The sequence below is a fragment of the Theobroma umbraticum genome, unplaced genomic scaffold, assembly GCF_002168275.2.
Source record: "Theobroma umbraticum cultivar Fairchild unplaced genomic scaffold, ASM216827v3 scaffold_147.0, whole genome shotgun sequence".
Taxonomy (NCBI): Eukaryota; Viridiplantae; Streptophyta; class Magnoliopsida; order Malvales; family Malvaceae; genus Theobroma; species Theobroma umbraticum.
In genome coordinates this window covers 6,000,037-6,022,939 of record NW_018397259.1, presented here as the reverse complement: position 1 = coordinate 6,022,939, position 22,903 = coordinate 6,000,037, and the positions used below count along the sequence as shown (strand labels likewise).

The 22,903-nt window shown below is 34.0% G+C and overlaps 2 protein-coding genes, 1 long non-coding RNA gene and 1 pseudogene across 3 annotated transcripts; 2 read left to right on the top strand and 2 right to left on the bottom strand.

Moving 5' to 3' along the window:
* The first annotated feature begins 1,160 nt into the window (after positions 1 to 1,160).
* On the top strand, positions 1,161 to 3,011 carry LOC110414886 (aspartic proteinase CDR1 pseudogene; annotated as a pseudogene).
* A 1,366-nt stretch (positions 3,012 to 4,377) lies between these two features.
* Positions 4,378 to 5,236, top strand: LOC110415464 (oxygen-evolving enhancer protein 2, chloroplastic-like). The gene is made up of 2 exons (XM_021427131.2): positions 4,378 to 4,722; positions 4,897 to 5,236. The coding sequence occupies exons 1-2, from the start codon at positions 4,434 to 4,436 to the stop codon at positions 5,088 to 5,090; spliced, it is 483 nt and encodes a 160-aa protein (XP_021282806.1). The 5' UTR covers positions 4,378 to 4,433; the 3' UTR covers positions 5,091 to 5,236.
* An 8,376-nt stretch (positions 5,237 to 13,612) lies between these two features.
* LOC110415790 (protein DETOXIFICATION 24-like) lies at positions 13,613 to 19,894 on the bottom strand. The gene is made up of 9 exons (XM_021427512.1): positions 19,704 to 19,894; positions 19,122 to 19,383; positions 17,994 to 18,535; positions 14,818 to 14,904; positions 14,678 to 14,734; positions 14,331 to 14,569; positions 14,124 to 14,242; positions 13,952 to 14,038; positions 13,613 to 13,868 (listed from the first exon to the last, which is right to left on the bottom strand). The coding sequence occupies exons 2-9, from the start codon at positions 19,374 to 19,376 to the stop codon at positions 13,788 to 13,790; spliced, it is 1,467 nt and encodes a 488-aa protein (XP_021283187.1). The 5' UTR covers positions 19,377 to 19,383; positions 19,704 to 19,894; the 3' UTR covers positions 13,613 to 13,787.
* Positions 19,895 to 21,638: 1,744 nt separating this feature from the next.
* On the bottom strand, positions 21,639 to 22,504 carry LOC110415808 (uncharacterized). Its single transcript, XR_002445119.1, has 2 exons — positions 22,294 to 22,504; positions 21,639 to 21,970 (listed from the first exon to the last, which is right to left on the bottom strand). It is a non-coding gene; the product is annotated as an uncharacterized LOC110415808 (long non-coding RNA).
* Between the last annotated feature and the right edge of the window lie 399 nt (positions 22,505 to 22,903).

The following is a 22,903-nucleotide window of genomic DNA, read 5'->3' as shown; positions in this document are numbered from 1 at the left end:
AATTCTCAAAATTCAAAGTTCATATAAATTTGAAAGAAGAACTAATAAAAAAACATCAAATCAAAGGAGTTAAGAAAATCTCTGAAGATTTCTTTTGATTCATGCCCATTGAGAATTTTCTTGGTAGCCAAACGGGAAAAATGAACCAAGAGAGAAAAAGAGAATCGATGAATTGAGAAAAAGATAATTTACCTGTCTTAAAAAAAATTAAGAGTAAAAAACTTTGAGATTGAGATAAAAGAAGATAGTGGATCTGATATTGAAAGAAAGAGGTATAAACTATGAGTGATTTTCCAAAAAGAAAAGAATTGAATGTAAAAGACAAGGATTTATTTTAGGTTGTTTCATGGGCCATGGTTTCCTATATTTTGTGGGCTTCAATCTTTTTAATCTTCCTTTATTTTATCAGCTTTTTCCTTCTTAATTTGTTTTAATTTATTTTATGAAATTACATTTTAAATAGTGTAATTAAATGGAATGTTTTAAGTGTTATATGATAAATTTAGTTACATTAAAATAAATGCAACTAAAATTATGCACTAAAAGCTCAAAAAGGTTGTAATGTATGAATACTTTAACATCTACACAATATCACAACATAGTAACAAACTAGTGTTAACTATATTTTTTTCCTTAGATAAGTACATTAAATAAGTGTTTATTGATATTACCTGATAATACACATTGACTTAGGTAATTGCGCTATAAAATTACAGTGAATGAAAGTCAAAAGAGTAAATTACGGTGATAAAATTTAGTTATTTTGTACTAAGATTGCTATGATAAAAGAAAATATATGGAAAGGGAACCAATTTTTCAAATTTGGTATTGAATATAAATATCAGATTTGATGAATCCAAATAGGAGTTGTCACTGTAATCAAAGATCAACTTAATTAGAAAAGCATTCAAGCCAAATGATATTATCAATTATGACTATCAAAATGAACAAAAGATGCCTGAAACGACCAAAGCATGTTCATCTTAATGTTAATGTATTCGGGTCACAGCCCTTTTGCCACAAAAGGAAGTCTTTTACCCTTTGTTTCTCACACATTCACAACATGATTGCACCCCAACATTTTTTCCCTATATATAAGCTTTGTTGAAACCTACGTGTAATGTATTCCCCCTAATTATTCTTTAGTATCTCTTGCAATCATGGCAGTTGAAAATTATCACTCAATCTTTTCCATTTCCTTGGCAACCATTATCTCTTGCTACTTTTTTTCTTATCTTCCTTTTGTAGAAGCTCAGAATGGCAGTTTTGGTGTTGAATTGATCCATTGTGATTCTCCCAAGTCCCCTTTCTAAAACCAATTAGAAACTACCTCACAACGAACAATCAATGCCCTACAACGATTTGTTGCTCGTGTGAATCACTTCACTCCAAGTTGTATCTCAAAAAATGAAGCTCAATCTGATATTATTGCTAATCAAGGTGAATACCTCATGAATATATCAATCGGTGCACCACCAGTTGAGATTTTAGCCATTGCTGACACAAGTAGTGATCTTACTTGCACGCAATGTGAGCCTTGTCCGGAGTGTTACAAACAAGATGCTTTTCTTTTCAACCCTTGTTCCCTTGAGGCAAATGATACTTGCTTATATTCAACCTTTTATGGAGATGGATCATTCTCAAAAGAAGATCTCGCTGTTGATACCATGACCTTAGGCTCTACAAGTGGCCAATCTATTGCCTTTCCTAAAACTGTCTTTGGATATGGACACAATGATGGAGGTACCTTTAACAAAAAAGGATCAGGCATCATTGGCCTTGAAGGTGGAAAAGTTTCCCTCATTTCCCAAATTGCTACTTCGATTGTTGGAAAATTCTCTTATTACTTGGTGCCATTTAATTTAGAATTTAGTATAAGCAAAATAAATTTTGGGACTAATGCTATCGTTTCAAGTTGTGGGGCTATTTCAACTCCATTGATTAAAAAAAGTCTTGATGATATCTTCTATTTCCTCACCCTAGAAACTATTACTGTTGGTAACGATATACTAGAATTCACCAGCTCTTCTTTCGAAACCACATAGGGTAACATTATTATCTATTTGGGAACCAATTTAACAATCTTACCTCAAGAATTTTTATTCAAAACTAGAGACATCGATGGCTGGGAACATTGATGCAAAGCACATTGATGCACCGGTAGAAACTTTGAGCCTTTGGTATGAAGCTCAAAATGATTTCAAAGTTCCAAATATCACAATGCATTTCACCAATGCTGATGTGAAGCTCAGTCCTTTGAACACCTTCGTTTTCGTTTTCGAGGGTGTTTCACGCTTATCTTTCACAACTATTTCTGATTTTGCAATCTATGGTACTTTGGCTTAAATGAACTTCATGGTTGGCTATGACATTGAAAACCAAGCTGTCTTTCAAGCCAACAGACTATACTAAGATGTAAGGAGTAATTACTCGAGCTTATAACTTATAGTTGCAGTTTCGCAATGAGTTGTATCTTGTTACATTATAAGCATTGGGTTTGATATTGAGATGCAAATGTCTAAGTAATTGTTTTAATAGAGGACACTTAGTTGTAGATGTGATTGACAACTCTATGATATAGAGTTATTTGGGTTTAATTTTGATAGTAATTTAACTTAGTTCTTTTAATAACGTATAGAAATTAGTAAGTTTTATTTAATTATTTTAAATTAGTTAATTTAGATTAGTTAATCTAATCTTAGTTAATTTTATACTTAATTTGATGTTAATATGATTAAAATAGGTTGTGATTAATTTATTTGTGCTTTTGTAGGTATTTGATGAAAGAAAAATTGTAGTGAAAGAAGGAGAACAATTTTAAGGTGTAGACTTCCACTACATATGTTTTGGTATTTTAGCCATAACGCTTTCTATAGAACTCCAAATGAGATGATTCTTAAACCATTGAAAAGATAAGAGAAAAAGATACAACTATCAAGCGTACTTCATGGTTGGCTATGACATTGAAAACCAAGTTGTCTTTCAAGCCAACAGACTGCACTAAGGAGTAAGGAGCAATTACTTGAGCTTATAACTTGTAGTTGCAGTTTCACAATGAGTTGTATCTTGTTACATTATAAACATTGCGTTTGATGAGAGAATGAATTTTTGCAAACTCTCTTTAAAGACCACAACAGAATGATTAAATTCTTTACTATTGAGATGCAAATGTCTAAGTAATTGTTTTAATAGAGGACACTTGGTTGTATATGTAATTGATAACTCTATGATATAGAGTTATTTAGGTTTAATTTTGATAGTAATTTAACTTAGTTCTTTTAGTAACGCATAAAAATTAGTAAGTTTTATTTAAATATTTTAAATTAGTTAATTTAGGTCAATCAATCTAATCTTAGTTAGTTTTATATTTAATTGAGTGTTAATGTGATTAAGATAGGGTGTGATTAATTTATTTGTGCGTGTTTGATGAAAGAAGAATTTTAGTAGAAGAAAGAGAGCAATTTTAAGATGCAGACTTTCACCACACATATTTTGATATTTTGGCCATAACGTTTTTTATAGAACTCCAAATGAGATGATTTTTAGACTATTGGAAAGATAAGAGAAAAAGATACAACTATCATATTTACCACTTCAACTAGTTCACCTTGAAAAGTGGCAAAAAATCTTTTCGAATTTTTACTATAATGGACTCAATATCAGAATAATTTCGGTTCGAAGACATGCAAGTCCTCTTAAGGTCCACCGTTGATAACCACGTACTTTTGTATTAGAAAGTTGTGATAAGTTTTTTCATAGCAATTCAAGGGTACATCTTTAACATAAATCAAAGCTAAGCTAAATAAATTTCTTCTTGTAAATTCAAGTAAACCAATTTGCTGTTCCACTTAACTTCTATATAAAATTATAGTAAACCAAATCAAGTTCTTCTCATTCCACTTCATCAATATTTTCTTTAACATCTTAAATGTTGCAATATTTTTGTGTAATTAAGTTTCTTTTCAAATTTATTGGCCTAGAATCATGTGAAAATAATTGATTGTCCCGTGGGCTCTGATCTCTCTTCAGCACCTATGAAATTGCAACCGTAAAATTTGACTCGATCACAAGTTTTTTGGAGCCTGCATGTGAAGACAATGCCAATAGATGAAGGCAATATTTGATTGTCATACGCCGGACCCAGTTTCCCTCTAATGGAGCCATCAACATTAAACTTGCACTCATTCACCCGTTTGCCATGTGAAAGTGAGCGTGACCAAAAAATATCCAACAAGCAACCAAACCCGGATCATTTCCAATTTGAATCGATATTATTAATTCAAGGTCACATGTAAAACGTGCCAAAAGGGTGAGGGGTACACCAATCAGAGCCTTTCCCAATCTTATCTACTTCACGAAGTAGTAGATAAATAGGGGACCAATTTTCATTTTTCATTACATCAGTTTATAGCAAAGCAAAGCGAAGAGGGAAAATGGCGTCTACTGCATGTTTCTTGCATCACCAAGCTTTCATCCACGCACCATTAATTCCTAGATCTTCATCCTCACAGCACCACCGCCCCAGCATCAAGCCCTCCAAGCTTGTGTGTAGGGCTCAGAATCAGCCGCTAATTAAAGATCATCAAGCAGTCCAAGGAGGCGTTTCTCGGAGGTCGGTTGTCGATGCGCTCATTGTTGGTTCTGCGGCGATTGGCTCTGCGCTTGCATTTGTGGGTGCAGGCTATGCTGACGGTTCTTCATCCGACCCGTTACAGCCGACAGGTAAGGCTATAATTAGTAAATTAATGGTGTGATATTTGCCTTTGCTGTATGCTTTCTTCACTGGTTCAATGGGGAAAGCCTAAAGCTATTTTTGTTGTCCGGCGTTGCATTTCTGACATCCATAAAATGTAAAACAATAAGCTCTACCTGTGATTTGTTCATATTAATTTACAGGTAAACAGTCGTGGCCTGAGCTGGTTGGAGAGAAAGGAAAGGTTGCAGCAGCGACGATCGAGAAAGAGAATCCGAATGTGAAAGCAGTGCTGTTGTTAGAAGGAAGTCCAGCCGATTTGATGTTCAATCCTAGCAGGGTTCGGGTTGTTGTCAATGGAAAAGGGGTGGTGACTCAAGTGCCTCGAATTGGCTAGATCTCTACAATGTGTATCATTGTGCTAATATGCTCCTGTTGGTCCATCATGAATCAATGTTATGAATAAACACTTTCCTGCTCATGGTGAAAGTTTTTCTTTACAAAAAAAGGCTGATTCATATATTGCTTGATATTATCATTTAAGGCTACCTGGTACTGGTAGTAAAAGCCACCGGTGTTAAACAAAGCTACAGATGCCTTTGTTAAACTGGAATAACATGACAAAGAGGGTGCACAGTAATATCTCTTATTACAGCATATGGCAAACTAGGCCCACTAGCAATACACATACACTATCAGCAATCCCTGCCATCAGACCAACGCAATGTCTTTTAACACCACCAGCATGCCTTGTTGTGTAGCACTCCAATTCCTACCTCCTCCGATTTTCCTCACAAAGATCCATTCAAATTAATTTTGAGCGTACCCTAAAGTGGTGGGTACTCCCCATGAATTGCCCCCCTCGGCTTATCCCCTCCCTAAGGCACTGATAACAAATCCGAGAATTGAACTTTGTGTCACCAAGTGATCTAAAACTTATAATCATGTAAAAGTTTATTTGGCTCGGGGTTACGAAAATTGGAGGTACCATGATTTATACGGTTAATGTCAGCCTTCTCTCTTAAATTTAAATATGGGACTTTTAAGTTGAATATTCAGAATTTTAATTCTTAGAATATTCTCGTAAACTTGTTTAGTAGAAATAAAAATTAAAAATGATGGGATTTTTTTTTCCATAATTTCATTATATTAGAGTTCAAATTCATATTTTTACTCGTTAAAAATTCAAGTTTAACGTTTATCTCATAAAATAGTAAATAAACTTTCCACTTACTTTTTGAAAGGAAAAAAAAAAGAAATTTATCAGATGCAAAACGGTAACTTTGCTGTTAACTTTTGAAAATCCAAGCCTGCAAAAACGTGAAATTGGGACCTTTAACAAATCCATTACTACCAAACAAAGTAGATGGCGACACATACATGCATGAATGCAGTCGTACAAAGTTGCAACATGGATTGCCCAACTTGAAAATGAAATTTCTTAGAAATTAGTGTAAACGTGGAAAATATGTAGGTGAAATCATTACTTTAAGACATTCAAAAAGACAAGTTGGGGAAAAAAATGGAGGAAAGAGTACGTAATTCACTGTTTGTGCACAAAGAGATGATTTTAGATTAAAAACATTGTCGGTATACATGGTTAATGACTCATGAAACTAACTTACATGAATATTTTTATAGGTTAATTTAGACTTATATATCCAAAATTATAGATGCCCAATATTTTTCATGGAATATTACAAAATACATACATCTATTATGTTTAAATATGTGAAGAACAAAATAATTCTGTAGAGGAAAAAACTCAGAGAAGATTAATTGATGAGAGAAAAAGGCTTCAAAACTTCATTAATGGCTGCTCTCTTTGTTATACAGTAGTAGAGGGCAAAAACAAAACATTAATAGCTAGTAATGCCATGTTTCACTCAAATTAGTGAATAAATTTCCCACCTACTTTTTTAAAGGAAATTTATCATATGCAAAACGGTGATTTTGCTGTTAACTTTTGAAAATCCAAGCCTGCAAAGACACCTGAAAATTAAGAACTTTTACTCCCTACAAACTAGATAGCGACACATGCATGCATGAATGCAATCGTACAAAGTTGCAGCATGGATTGCCCAGCTTGAAAATGAAATTCCCTGGAATTTAGTGTAAACGTGGGAAATATGTAGGTGCAATCATTATTTCAAGACATTCAAAAAGAAAAGATGGGGAAAAAATGGACGAAAGGGTAGATAATTCAGTGTCTGTGCACAAAGAGATGATTTTAGATTAAAAATATTGTCAGTATATATATTTAATGACTAATGAAACTAACTCACATGAATATTTTTATAGGTTAATTGAGACTTATATACACAAAATTATAGATGCCACCATATTTTTCTTTCAACATTTTTCATGGAATGTTACAAGTATAAACTCTTGGCCGGAGCTGGTTGGAGTGAAGGGAGAAATTGCTGTCGGAGTTCATAAAGAAAGAGAATTCCAGGTCAGAAGAGAGATGCCATTTGCTCGGGAATTAGCCTACAACAAAGTTCAGGTCGTGGTTAATAAACAATGGGACTTGACTCGAGCCATCATCGATATCACGAATCTAAATATTTAAATAAGCAAACGTTCACATTTAAATATTTGATTTAATGATTAATGTATGATTTTGTATTTAAAAAATAAATTTTGAATTTTTTTTCCTAAATGATAAAAATTGTGTTAAATAAGTTTAAAATTTTCAAGTGTATATATACATAATATACATGCAAGCACATGAGATGAGAGAGGCACTTACCACTAGATGGCTTAGTTTTTATTCTCCTACTGATAAAATGCATTTTTTTTTATTTTAGAAGAAGAAATTCAAACTTACTTTTTAATATAAAAAGGCACATATATCTATCATTTAGTAAAATACTCCAATATAAATATCAATTATTTTTAAGATTAAAACAGTGTTCTTCTTGGTTTTAGGGTTCTGATGGGAAAACTAAATGAAAGAAATATAAATATGAATGCCCTTATAGGAAGCCCAACATAAATATCAATTATTATGGGGAAGTCCAACAAAAATCGAAGGTTAATTTTTGAGAAAGAAGGACGAATCGTCTGGTCTTAGTCTTCATTAATATCATCCAGTGGCTACAAAAAATCTTCGAACAATATGGAGAGGTGCAAGATGTGTTTAGTGTATAAAGAAAAAGCAAAACAAGGAAAAGGTTTGGCTTTGTCAAGTTTGAATAGGTAGTAGAGGCGAGAAGAGTTGTAAGTAAGTTGAACAAGGCATGGTTGCTCATTAATATTGGCGAATATAAAATTGTATATGAAAAGTGATTAAAGGGTAATCATAAAATAATTATTATATATATATATATCAAATTTTATACATTTAATAATAAAAATTAAAAATTAAAAGATTTGCACAAGAAAGAAGATTATATTGGCCTACCCGTAATAAAGAAAAGATTCACTTGGCTTGGGGAGATTATAAAAGAAGCAAGATTGATAGGTTCCTAGTTATTATAGAGTGGATAACAGTGTTCTCTTCATAGGTCAATGTTAGATCATTAAATGAGAATCTTAGGGGGCATGAATTTTGAGCAAATTAGGAAACGAATAAATGAAAAATTAAGCCATAAATTCAAATCAAAGGCCATTAATGCTAAAATCACTAATTAATGTAATGGAAAACCTCATGGGAATGAGCACTTGCCAAATTAATTAGACATCTTAGTCCCTGACTAGAAATGATTAACTATTAGCCTAAGTTCAATGTAAGCAACATTTTGGGAGGAATTCAATACAATTTTTTTTAGGTCAAAATACCTCAATAGTCTTTATACTCATGCACTCTCTTCAATTTAGTCTTTTTTGTTTTCTCCAAAACTATTGTGGGCTTGTTAGCTTCAAACCTAAGACTATAACAAGCTCTTTATCACCAACTCTAAACTCTTATTATTGACTATATATAGCTTTTGTTTGTTTTTTTCTTTTCTTTTCTTCCCTAATATTCTTTTTTATTTTTTTTCTTTCCTTCTTTTTCTTTCTTTTTTTTTTCTCTTTCCCCTCATACCTTAAAGGCCGACAATCGGCAACTTGTGTTCGGTGACTATGACTACTGATTGGCATCCAACATCTGATGAACAGAGGCTGACGATGACATTCAGTGACTGGTGATCAATCCTTAAAAGAAAAGGTAAGAGGAAAGAGAGAAAAGGTAAAAAAGAAAAAAAAACAAAAATAATAAATAATCAAATGCAATGGTTTAGTGTTGGTGGCAAGGAGCTTGTTGTACTTGCACGAGGTCTTGAGTTTAAAACTTAGCAAACATATAATATTTTTAGAAAAAACAACAAAGAGACATGAGGTGCCTTCCTAACCATTTAGACATGCCATGAGGCATGACATGGGTGGGTACTGAAAGAGAGTGTGACACATGATGCCTTATTGACATGTCTCATGTTGCTTTCCTATTATGCCATATGTCACCCTTTAGATATGCCATGTGACATGACATGGATGGGTGCTAAAAGAAAGTGTGACACGTGGTGCCCTCCTTGACATACCACGTGGGATATCCATGTTAGCATGTCAATGCTATGTGACATTGCTACATCAGTATGTTAAAATGATATTGCATTACCATGTTAGTATTTCTAGCCCACCGCACATACCATGTCAATAAGAGGTGTCATATCAGCACTATGTTAATGTAAATATCAACTTTGTGAAGGGTAATTTCGAAAAAAAATATTAAAATAATTAAATTGAAGTAATTTTTAAAATTAAAAACTAAATTGTTATGATTTTCAATGAAAGGATTAAATTAAATAAAATGCATGAGTACAAAGACTACTAAAGTATTTTGACCAAAAAATTATGCACAAGATGAGACCAGCTTACAAAATGAGAGCCCAAGCACTTCACAGGCCAAACAAGCGGATCAAGGAAAGAGGCCCATCAATGAGCCCAGCAGGTCCGTTTCAAAGTCTGAAAGAATTTTGGATTCCATCTGCCCAATACCCATTCCCTTAGGATGCCGGCCCTTCACATTTGGTTTGCTAATCCAACCAGCTTGAAAGAGAGCCTATCTAAGCCCCATGTAACTTAAAGCCCAATTAGCAATCATGATAGCACGGAACACTGAGAACCAAACGAAGCCCAAGATGCTCTCCATTGCCCAAGCCAGAAAGACAATCTAAACAATGCAGGCCGCCTTAAACCACCCCTCATGCTCTGCATTTTCTCTCAACACAGATCCACAAATCGCATCAGAGAGCCCATGCCCAGAGCAGCAGGAGCTTCAGGGGACAGTGGAAAATGACTAATTGGAGCACACCCAATCCGAGCTTTGCTCAGCAGATCTATTGGAAGAAAACAGTGGTGGCCAAAGCAGAAAGGAGATTTAAAAAGTCAAGGAAGAAAGGGATCAAAGGGCTTCTTCTAAAAGCTACCTCCCCAAATTCTGATTACTATGCAGCCGCAGCTGTGGTCTCTGATGGGGACATAATGCACCATAATGAAATTCTTAAGGAGGCAGAAAGTGTGTGGAAAATTGGACTACATCTCGGACTCTCTGGAAATTGTCCAGGAGAGCAAATTGTGAACAAGATTCAAAAAATAGTGAGACAGAGAACTAGAAGGAGGTGAAATTGGTGGAACATCATGCAGCCCATTTGGAACGCAGAATGAATATATATTTGAGAGACCTTCGGAACTTGTTTTTTTGCGGTATTTTATACATAAACAATTCTGGTTTTAAATTGATACTCACAGTTACTATTGTCCTGAATGTGTGCATTTGACTGCTGTTGACTATAGATACAGAGATACAACCATGGCTGTTTAATTGTGATTTTGCTGGGTTTTTGTGCTACTACTGCTTCCCAAGTATTATTGCACTTGTTGTGGCTTTTATGATGCCTAGGGGAATTTTTTGATTTCACTGTCTCTAATGCTGAAAGATATATAATTGGTTGCATTGCGTTGAAGGATTTTGGGATCTTCTCTGTTCCGCTAAGCATGCTTTTATGGTTTCTATAAAACTGCAGAGATTATATTAATTCAGGAAACAAAGCAACCTAGGAATATTGACAGTGTTGAGAAGCGTTTTTGGCCCTCCAAAGGCTTTGATTATGTCCGGTAACCTTATCACTGCTTGGTAGAAATCCCTTTTCATTGTGACAGATTCATGCAGCGAGAATGTGAAGGAAGTCTTATGGGAAGGACTCTTAAATTTCATCGTAAATTGTTGTGTTGATGCAATCGCTTGCTCATATCACCACTGTCCATTCTCGAAGGAAGGATATTCCTTTGCAGATGCCTTAGCTAAATATGGGGTTGACTGGGAATTAAAGTTTTCAGCACGGCCGCATCAGTGGTATCATTATGCTTCTTTTTATTGCTTGGCTCCGTTGTATCGTCTTTTGGCTGCACCGGCATTCAATGTGGACTGCTAAGAAACGTTTGTGCCCAGGGGCGGAGCGTCCCTTTGTTATGGCCCCCTCAATTTTTGAAATTTTATATATTATTTTTTTATTAATTTTTTAAAATATTTTTTTATTAAATAATTAATATAATTAAAAAATAATAAAATAATTTTATAAATTTCATTCAATTTTACTCAAATTTTTAATTTTTTTTTTTATTTTTAAAATTTTTCTATCTATTTTTTTCTTTTTTTTATTTTTATATTGTAAAATTATAAAAAAATAAAATTTTTATTTAATTTTTTTTATTTATATTTTTAATTATATTCTATTTACTCATATATTTTAAATTTTCATAGATTTTTTTTTTGAATTTATACGAATCATCAATCATATATATATATATATATATTTTGTTATATAAGTTATATTTCTTACTTGTCATAATTTTTTTTTTGTTATGTGGATTTTATTTTTAAGAATTTTTATTTTTAAAAATTAAAAAATTATTGTATATGTAATTCTCAAATATAAGTTCTAGTGTTGCATTATTAGTTGTTGTTTAAAATTTCACTAATATATTATTTTTTTATTAATTCTAATTATATAAGAAAAAATTATCTTAAGTATATATTTTTAATGTGCTTTATATTTTATATTTAGTTGAAAAGAAATTATCTTGAGCATAAAAAGAAATTATTAATTCTATATATTGTATTTAACTATTTCTATTTTATGCATTATAGTTTAATATTTAATGTTATAAACTTAAATATAATAAAATAAAAATATTGATGTTGACTACATTAATTTTTTTAGTTGATTATATTAAGAAAGACTAGATTTTGAAATAAAATGGATGATAAGTTTTTTACAAATAATTTAGTTGTTTATATTAAAAAGGATATTGCCATCGTCGAACAAAATTTTTCTAAAGTACTATTATAAGTTTTTTTCTTTTTATTTCTTTTGATTTATATGTTATATAAAATTATTGTTTATTATAAATTTTTTAATTATTAATAATTAAATTCAATATATTAATTTTAAAAATTTTTAACTTTTATTCTTTTTAACTTTTGAATTTTTCAATAAAAATTAATTAACTCCGTCCCCGTATGTGCCACTAAGTTGTTCTGGTGTAGCATTAAAGATTATAGATAATTGTTGTTCACAGGCTGCTCAACGATGCAAGTACTATCTTCGGCGTTGGTCAACCGAGACAATGGTAAGGGAATCTTTTACAGTCACTCTTGAATGAGCGGTATTGTCACACTTTGAGCTGCTCTAGAAGGAGCGGTTCCCTTAGGGAAGGAAATTCTTTTGCAGACACGTTAACTAAACACGGTGTTGATAGTGAGAATATGTTTTCAGCAAGGTGATAGCCTTCCTTGCTAGCATCTTTTAATTTTATATGTTTCAACTATAAAAGGCTTAGCCGATATGTGTGGTTTATTTAGCTCCAGCCTTTCTTGTATTTGTGTTGGTCTGTACTGATGCTCTTTTGTCCAACCCTTGTAGCAGTATATCTGCAATTTTAATGCCTTAAGCAAGTCTTTAATGAAACACATTATATTTGGCTAAGCAAAAAAAAAAAAGAATATATATATATATATATATATTGGGTAAATTGTGACACATTTGCATTGCTTTCTGAGTGAAATTTAATTGTATCAGTAGGCTAATTGTAAAACTAGAATGCGAAAATTTTCTGGGTGAAATTGTGCGGGTTGGCCACCCTTTGTATTAATCTGTGTAGACAAATTATCCAGCTCTATCTCATGAATTGCTTCAATGAAATTATGGACGTATGTTCTTCCTTTTAAACATTTGTGAATATATTAATAAGATATAAGTTCTAAAATTATTTTAATCTCACGTGAAATTAAAAAAAAATTCTACAACTTCTAATTTCACAACTTCTCTTTAGGTATCTATTTTATAAGTTTATATAAATAAAAGCATATATATTATAATTAATAATTTTTGTAACATTAATATAAAATAGAAAGTAAATATATTTATATTTAAAGTATATATACTAAAAGTATATATATAATTGTAATTATATTTCTAATATATTGAGTATATATATTAAAACATATTACAAGTAATTAATAATCATAGCTTTATGAATTAATTTAATTAACAATATACCTTTATGTTTAATTACATGAAATTAAAAGAAAAAACATAATCAGGTTTGGGCATCCAATGAATGGTACCTGAACTCGACACGAGTAGTAAAATTGTTACTCAAATTTGATTATAAAGTACTCTAATTAATCTTATATAATCGGATCAGGTATCTTATAACAAGGTGCTCATTGTCGTCCTTATATATTACTAATGTTGACCAAAAAATCTTGATATAAAAATAATTTTTATTAATTTTGAATGATTTTATTAATTTTATAAATATCAAATATATAATAAATTATAAAATATACTATACTTTAATCTAATATCTTTAATGATCTATCTATAACCACTACAACTCTTAATCTCACCGCTACAGTCGTCAATCTCATGGTTAATGCAAAACGGATCCCAACTGATTGCTTATGATTTGATTCCTATATGTCATAGTAAGGTGCTATATATGGTCTACAGAGATATCCTTACGTTTTACGTTTCTGTTTTGCTTTTCTCAGCCAAAAGAAATATGTACTAGTATTACAAATAGTATCATTCATTTGATTTAGCTTCTAAGCATGAGGTGGACTCCCATTAACTTCCTCTGGCGGTTTCAAGAGCCACCGGTTGAGACGTTCAGATGCCTTCCTTACCTGCGCACAGGAAATAAAATGGCTTTGATTTTGGGAAATTAATGGTTCAAATTCGCATTACAATTCTTTCACTGACAATGTACCTGCTCATCCCAGTCTGTTTTCCATACAAGCCAAGCCAGAATAAGCGTTTGCATTGCCACTCCACTCAGCAATCCAATCCATAGTCCCTACATAAAATTAGAAACTTTTAACACTTTGCCAAAAAACAAATATACACACACTACAGAGTAGACTATTTTCTTTGGCTCTTACCTTAACTTGAAGATGAGCAACGTATCCAAGCAAAATTCCTATAGGTATTCCTACTACATAATAGGATCCCAAGTTCACATATGCTACCATGCTTTGTAAACCAGCTCCTGTGGCTATACCTGGAGGAAGAGTTTAAAGGCTCAGAATTCTAACTTTGTAAGTATCAGATAATATAAGGGAAAAGAGGATCAATAAGACAACTATTGCCTGATAGAACTGGCTGAACACTATTGAGTAAGATTGAGAAAGCGAGAAGAATTGAGAGGCTTGACACAGCTTCTGCAACTTCTTCATTACTGGAAAACAAGTATGAAATTTTACTTCGGAAAACTAGGCACAGTATCCACAAGACAACACCAATGCATGTTGAAGTGCCGAGGATGGTTTTTATGGCGAAATTCACTGCCTTAGCATTTCCTTTCCCCAATTCATTCGAGACGCGCACGCTAACAATACAAAGATATTGCATTAAAGGGATTCTATGGAGGGGAAGAAAAGCAGAAGACGTTGGTTGTTCCATCATGTGTAAATATATGGAGCAAGATTATGTATACCTTGCTGCAACTAAGAAGCCAAGGCAGACCATAAATTCCCATCCATTGATACTGAGGCTGCAGCAATAAATTAGCTATAAAGCAAATTTACTGTAATCGAAGAACAAATTAAACTACCAGGCATTGTGAAATGCTCTTACCAGATGGAGAAAGCATCTATGGCAATGGTTGCATTTTTCATGTATCCAGCCACTAATACTAGAATGGAATAGTACCACAATTCCAAGCTATTCAAAGTCAACTTTAAAAGGATTAGAATAATACATGTAATTAAATTATTCCCAAAAATATTCGAAAACTACCAATATACCAATTCAGCAACTAAGCTAAATCCATAAAGTGGTATCAAAGTGGATATTCATGAAGATGAGGTGGAATGGCTGAGGTGTAGCGCCACGGGGAGATTGAGAAGGGCAACAAATTGTCGACAGATTCAAAGTATCTTAGCAAATGATGGTGTTATTGGAGGTCTTAATGTAATACTGACTTTTAGTGAGACAAAGGAGTTGGAGGCTGTTTTGGCAAAACAAATGGTGATTTTTGAGAAGTGGTTTGAAGAAATCCACCCCTATGATTTAAATAAGGATAGAAGAAAGTATTCAGTATGGGTGCAAGTGGAGGAACCACCAGCTCATCTATGGCACTTAAAAATGTTTGAGGCACCGGGAAATTCTAGGGGAAAATTCTTACAAGTGACAAGGCGACAGAGATGAGAAATAGGTTGCATTATGCCCTTATCAAAGCTGAAGTCACTAGCAAGAGAAGAATATTAGCTTGTCCGCAGATTACTGTGAATTGGAAGGTATTTGCAATGAAAGCCTCAATTATTGGAATGGAAATTTGTGAACTGGGAAGGAAAATACCAATAACGGCAGAATGAACAGTGAAAAGAAACATGGAGGAGCAGATGGAGGCCTAGGAAGAGAAAAGGAGGAAAGAGAAGGGAGGTGAAAGACGACCATCTCTAACCGATGGAAAGAGGGCTTAGACAGGGCTGCCCCTTCTCACCTTTCTTGTTTAACATTGTGGTGGCGGCATTTAATCAACTTATGAGTCAAGCTGAGACTATTGGCATGTGCCAAGGGGTTCCGATCGGTAGCAATGGGCTCACGATATCCCAGTTGCAGTTTATGGATGATACCATGATATTTTGCGAGCCAAACTTGGAGAATCTGTGAAATGTTAAAAGAGAGCGATACTTAACAAGTGGATCTGGAGATACGGAAATGATAAAAGTAGTTTGTGGAGAAAAGTGATAGTGAAGAAAATAGGGAGTGATCCCACCAGTCTCCTACCAGACATCAACACAAACAGGAAGTTTTCCACCACTTGGAAGAACATTATTAAACCCTTATCTACTATTAATGAGTACTTTTTGTCGATTAAGAACAACTTATAGATGACTGTTGGAAATGGTGAGAATATTAGATTTTGGATAGACGGATGGAGGGGGATACCCTCAAAGATCGGTTTCCAAAGATTTATGCTTTAACCCGGAATAAAAATGGTTGCATCAATGAATTCGGGTACTGCAAGCATGACTTATGGAGACGGGACGTTGACCTTAGAAGAATGCCACTCGATTGGGAAAAAGAACAATGGAGTCAATTTAGAGCGGCGGAGGAATACCATTTAAGCAAGGAGATGGATGACAACCTCGTGTGGAGGGGGTCGGCCCCAGGTAATTACACAATGAAAGCCTTTTGCAAAGAGGTGATGCACTCTGATGGCAGCAACAGGGAAGGATGGAATGAGGTTTAGGCAAATTTGGCACCATTTAGAATAGAAATCTTCTACTAGCAACTACTTCATGAAAGAGTTGCTATCAAGCATGAGTTGGTTCGACCAACGCTCTTATCCGCAGACGCCGCAAGATGTGCTTTATGTCATGAACAACAAGAAACAGTTAGTCATCTTTTTATACACTATCCTGAATCATGAAACCTATGGATGAAATGGAGTGGTGATTGAGAGGTCCAATGGACTGGTCCTAACAATATTTCTAGTTTTTTCTCCATGTGGAATAATGTGTTTATTAAAAGGGGAGAAACCAAAATCTGGAAACTAGTGTTCTATGCCATTGCTTGGTCACCATGGCTTCACAGAAATGACATGGTTTTTCAAGGAAAAGTGTGGGATGTTGATCAAGTCTATGAAATCAGTAAGTTAAGAGTTCCTACATGGGCAAAAGCAAAGTGACCTCATGCTTACAGTGTTGTGCTAGACATCTACAGAAACCTAAGACTTGTGCCTAGAATGACTAAAACAACAAACAGCAAGCAGGTGGAGGAGTGGGTTAAGCCTGGCTAGGGGAAGATTAAATTTAATATAAACGGAGCTGCAAAAGGTGGTCTAGGGGAGGCTGGGATTGGAGGAGTTCTAAGAGAGGAAAATGGAAGCTTCAAAATTACATTCTCCAAGGCTATTGGTATGGGGGATGCAAGCTTAGCGGAGGTTAAAGCAATTAGAAAGGCCTTCTTGATCTTTTCAGCTTCTAAATGGATTACAATACATGAGTTGATCATGGAAAGCAACTCCTAGAATGCCGTAAAGAAGGTGAACAATCCAATGGAAACACCATGGAGATTGAGAAAATGGATTCTCCACACTGAAAAGGTTGAAAAAAGAGTATTCCAAGATGGGAGGTGAACCACATTTTTAGAGAAAGAAACTAAGTGGCAGATTGCCTGGCAAAGGAGAGGGTTCGGAGACAGGAGGATTAAATAAATGTCTCTGACTGAAGCTCATATTGAGGTTGATGTGGTACCCGTGGAACTTAAATAAAGTCTTGATTTTCTGGAACGAGGGAACAAGTTTGATTTATAGAGCTACGAGAAAAGGTTTCACCAAAGCTATGCATGTCTGACTCACTTTTGTTTTTGCCTTCATCTGGATGGGTTTGTCTTAATGATTTTGTTTTGAACAAGCTGACTGATGTTTATAGTTGTGTATTTTTTGTTGTAAATGAGTGGGATTGAGTGTAAAGCTAAGAGGGACTAATGATGTGAGTAAATATGTGACTGCGTATCAGGGGGATTTCTGGGAATGCATTGTAGTCTGTTGCTCTGAAATTTTTGTATAACAGAGCTTTGGTCTTTTTGTTTTTAGAAGGGAAGGTTTTATGCACGTGGGTTTTACATCAAAACTCATAGGCTAAGAATCGTCCCATGCCTGGCTGGACTGTTACCCAGGCCATATCAATGAATTAGTTATTTTTCACAAAAAAAAGAAAAAGCTAAATCCATAGTGGACTGGAAATGTGAAAATTAACGTAGAGCCTAAAAAAATAGAAAGGTAGCTGGGAATTCAAGGTTACCAAATCATGACTCCGGAGGATATTGAGAGCTTTACTACAGGCAATAGATCACAGAAAGCAGCTTTAGAGAATCCTTTCCATGTATTAGGACACCAACCTCCAAAGACATACACCACCTGCCCTGCAACCGATGTCCAACCAGATATAACCATTGAAGCCATTGCCCCATTAACTCCCCAGTTCAATTTGTACACAAACATCCATGACAATAACACATGAAGCGCGAATGCTGCAGTCGATACCCATCCCACGATCAAATTCTTGAGTTGTGCTTGTAAGAACATCGAGATAGTCAAAGACATCACAAAACTGTAGATCATCGGAATAAACCACAGAGCGATTGGCCCGGCTGCAACTGCTAGTTCCTCCTCCTGGCCAAGAAGTCTAAAGATTGGCGTCACGAATATGAAGAGAGGTGCCAATATTGTTGCTGTGATACCGTCGACAATCCATGATCGTTGCAGGTAAATTCCCATCATGTGGTGATGCCCTGCTCCAAATGCTTGCCCACACAGAGTCTCGGTTGCACTCGACATGCCAATCTTCCATGCATCGACAAGGTATTAACCATTTTTTGCAAGGATTGGGAAGCAATTATGAACATAAAGCGATCGATTCAGAAAGACATGAATTAATGCTGGTGATCCATTTTTACTGTCCCAGATTAGTAAGGGCAAGTCTATATTGGCTTTGATTTCTTTGTTATCGTTTCTGGTATGATTGATGTTTGAAGGCTTATCAAGGTCTTTTCTATGTTCTGCCAACCCTCCTGCTGGGAATTCATTTTGTTTTCAAGCAAATCACATGTGACTTTGCTCTCTATAAATCTCTATTTGGATATTTTTACAGTAATAAAATCTCAACCTTTCAAATAAAAAAAGATGCTTGCTTTGGTGACTGTTTATTTAATGCTGTTTCTAGTTCTAAATTTCATTAATCACAGAATCCCTGAATGTATTAACAGTAGTCAAATGCGTAATTTATTTGTGAACAAACTTTATTATAAGAACTCGTTTTTGGGAACCCGTATTAGCTTATTTATTTTCAAATGAAAGTGAACTCATCCTTGTTTGAAATTAGAAACACAACTTAAAAACATAAAAGATGAAAAAAAAAATTATATCTTACCACAATCCCATACATGAACCTGACTAGAATGCTTTGTAGGAGTGCATATGCGGCAAGCTCTACCTCGCTAATGTGTCCGAGAAATGACTGTGTCACAACAATCATTCCAAATGAACTTACCCTTGACAATATGGATGGGAATGCGACTCTCCATATAGTCTTTGATTCAATCCAAAGTCTTCTTCTCAGATCATCATGATCAGTCGCGTCTTCTTCTTTTTGTGCAAGAAACCTCTCCTCCATACTGTCATCCATATCCCTTCTGCAAATGTTATAACGTGGAAAACAAGGTGATTTCTACATTTGGACTGGCCTGAGTATAGCATCTTTAAAGATATTCTCCAAGATACTTTCACCTAGTTTTGAGTACTAATGGTTACCATATGTATGTACGCTTTGATTAAAGATAGTTCAAGCACTCAGAAATTACCTATGAAAATGAGAAACGTTCATCGTATTAATGGAATTTTGAAGAACAAAGTAAGAGTAAAAACTATATAGCTATCATGAGAAATTCTGTTAATTTCAGCATAGAGCAGTTCACTGTGGAATTGTTCATTGATGTGTGATGTCACTGCTTACCTGATTTGTTTTGTAAAAGGAATGGATGTCCCGATTCTTTGAACTGTTGTACATGCAAGGCTCAGTACCACCAACAACTAGAAGGACTTTGAAGGAGTTGCAAAATGCTTTGATGGCAATCGACGAAATGGGCCATAATCACACTGCATCCCAATGTAAATGTTTAATGAATTTTTACTGGTTCCAATAGTCGCTTGGTGCACCTTCTAATAAATAGAGTATGGTATGGCACTAAGACAATTTAAAAGCTGGTTTGTGAGTGTTGACTGGTAGATCTTCACTCTTTTCCCTTAAGGCCGGCAAGCAAAGAAACGTATTCATATTGAATTTGAAGTGGACTTTGCTTCTTCGGACTGATTTATATTAATATTCTTTATGAAATACCATGTGAATTGAACTAGTAACATTAATATTTGGGGTAAAATATAGATATCCTCGACTTTTGAAAATAATTATAGGCAGATTCATTAACTTTTAAAATGGAGACTCTGACTTAAAAAATATATTTCCTTAGACACATGAATCCTGTCATTAGACAACCGTCAATATTTCTATTAATTTGATAACATGATAATATTTTTAAAATAATTTTACGTTTCATTAATTTTAAAAATTATTACTATATAAATTATGATTTTCATTTTCAAATTTTTTCTTTCTTATTCAAAAAAAAAATCTCTATTATCGTTCGTCAACTAGTCATCCTGCAGCTGGCACCAATTGACACTCTCCAAAGGAGTACCGATCTGGTGCTCCCTTGGAGAGATCAATCGAATTAGGCATTTCATGATTAGATCTACCCACAAGGTGGCTGGTCGATGTAAGAGATCATTGTCGACTGACTTGAGAGAAAAGAAAAAAGTGAAAAAAGAAAAAGAACATTTTATATATTTCACATTTAAGTATTAATATCATTTACACATTTGGAACGAAGTGATTATTTTAAAAATTAATAAACTCATATGTAATTATGGTCAAAAATTAAAACTATCAATGTATTTTACCTTAGGATTTGATATCATTCCATATGAATTAATTGTACCTTTGCAGCAGACATTATTGTGCTTCTAGTTAATTAATTTCATTGTCATATGTATGTGCCGAATAACTCTCTTTTTTCTTTCAATGATTTGATCGAAATGTTTTTAATCAGCTCATATTTAATCAAAGTGAAACATGTTCATTTTACTGGCTAATTAACTTCTTAGTTTCATTTTCAAGAGAAAAGAAAAGAGTGTGGAAAAAAAGGGAATCTAATAAAGTAAAGACAGGAGGAAGAAGAAGAAGAGTAGGGAACAAGAAAAGGAAAATGTAATAGCAAATCCACCAAGGACAACCGTGGATGAGGTTTTTCTGGTTGGATCTAAAGGATATAAGTAAAGACAACACTATTCAAATGCAATGTTAATGCTGGACTGTTAGGTGTGAGAACAGATATAATTGAACTTCATTTTCAAGTGACTTCATGCATGGCGTATGTAATTAGCAACCATCTGTCAGACATTAGTTTTAGAGTCTACATGATGTTCTAACAAAGAGTTGAACCAATCAAGAAATTAAGCAATTACTTTCGGGCTCTGACAAAAAGGTTTTGAAGAAGAAACAATGCACATTACTTAACTATGCAATGAAAACTACTTGATGTTGAAGAGTAGCTAACTGCTTATAGTACTGAGTATATTTCTTGCTTTCAATAAACTATAGTTTAATTGTTTATTTATAAATATATTTCTCTATCTACCCAGCAATCATAAGGATACAGGGTGCACAGTGGGAGTAGTTGTTTCCTTTCCTTAAAAAAACTAAAACTCCTTCTTGAAAGTGAGAGATTCGATTCCGAACTCTTGATATAAGCGTACAATCATCTAAAACACACTTTTACCAGTAAATTAGTCCATAAAGAAATTTATAAGGATGTAGGGGCAAGGGGTCAACAATAGTAAAGACAGTTAATGTCGATAACAAACAATAGTAAAGACAGTTAATGTCGATAACAATAGCATTGGACCAATTATAGGCTTCAATAAATGAGAAGGGCCAAGTTTGTTCTCAGCAAGGAGTTCAAAAGCTAGTAAATTAATCAGGTACTGACAATACACATATATAATTTCTACATCTTTTCGGGGCAGTGATAGGCAAGCTTTCTATGAACCCAATCCACTCTTTTTTCAACAATGTCGAACGTTGAAAAAAGACACTCAACCACCATTCACGATCGATAAGTATATCACTCCTAGTTCTTCGAGCTTTAAGTTCTGGAAAATCCTCTGTTTTATATTGTCCCACCAGCCAAATCCATTAATAATACAAAAGCAACAGGTTGAATTACTTAATTCTTCCTTAAAGGGTATGTATATGAGATGATTCTGTAAGTAATAGGATTCAATCTTGTTATATATAGGTATACGCAAGGTAACATATGAAAACCAAAGAAGATATATCCTTGACACGTGCATTTGATAGAGCTCAAATGAATTGGAAGACAAAATAGATTTACTGTTGGCTTTACAGGGAAATATACTTCTGATTAAATGGTCTTCTTCCTTTATACTGCAGACGAATAAAATTAACATAGACAGGAAAAACTTACTGGAGTATTCAAACAGCTGCTTGCCTTGGCAGCCAGTTGATTGAAGGAGGTATAGCTTCAGGGCAGTCTGCAGCCTAAGATTCCACACACTTCATAAATGAAAAGGAAGAAAGTTGATGTACAAGCAAAAAGAAGTAAAAGCTCCCGATGAGCTTTAATTCTAAGGTCGTTGGGAAATTGTTAGTAAATATATTGTCCAAAAGGTTGAGAGAAAAAGAGTCCATCAGTCTTTGGAAACCTAAGGGAGAGCAGCATGCATTATTAGATAATAATTGGAGCAAGACCGGTCTATTTCCTTCTGGTCCAGCCTACTTTTCGAGTTGGTGGCAAAGCAAATTTAAATGAGAAGGACGACATTGCTGCCATTGGAGGGATTTTATAATGAGAATATGTCTATGGGGTAGTCGACGGTTCCTATCTTAATTGCTCCCTTGATATGAAGGAAACAAGTAGAAGAAATGAATAAAGAAGAAGGAAGAATAGAACCTGAACCAGTGGACAATAGCAATAATAAGTAGTAGCAAATAACTACCAATGATTATGAGGATGATTATGTGAGTTTTGGTTTCATTTGATTGAAGAGTAGGGATATTAAATAGTACTTGATCAT

What these genes read in the sequence shown, in the direction of transcription:
- LOC110415464 (XM_021427131.2), top strand. Translation starts at nt 4,434, where the DNA reads ATGGCGTCTACTGCATGTTTCTTGCATCACCAAGCTTTCATCCACGCA. An exon ending in CGACCCGTTACAGCCGACAG is followed by an intron (nt 4,723 to 4,896) that starts GTAAGGCTATAA and finishes ATTAATTTACAG; the next exon opens with GTAAACAGTCGTGGCCTGAG.
- LOC110415790 (XM_021427512.1), bottom strand. Translation starts at nt 19,376, where the DNA reads ATGGATGACAGTATGGAGGAGAGGTTTCTTGCACAAAAAGAAGAAGAC. An exon ending in GGCTTCTTAGTTGCAGCAAG is followed by an intron (nt 14,570 to 14,677) that starts GTATACATAATC and finishes TTGTATTGTTAG; the next exon opens with CGTGCGCGTCTCGAATGAAT. An exon ending in TTGCTCATCTTCAAGTTAAG is followed by an intron (nt 14,039 to 14,123) that starts GTAAGAGCCAAA and finishes AATTTTATGTAG; the next exon opens with GGACTATGGATTGGATTGCT.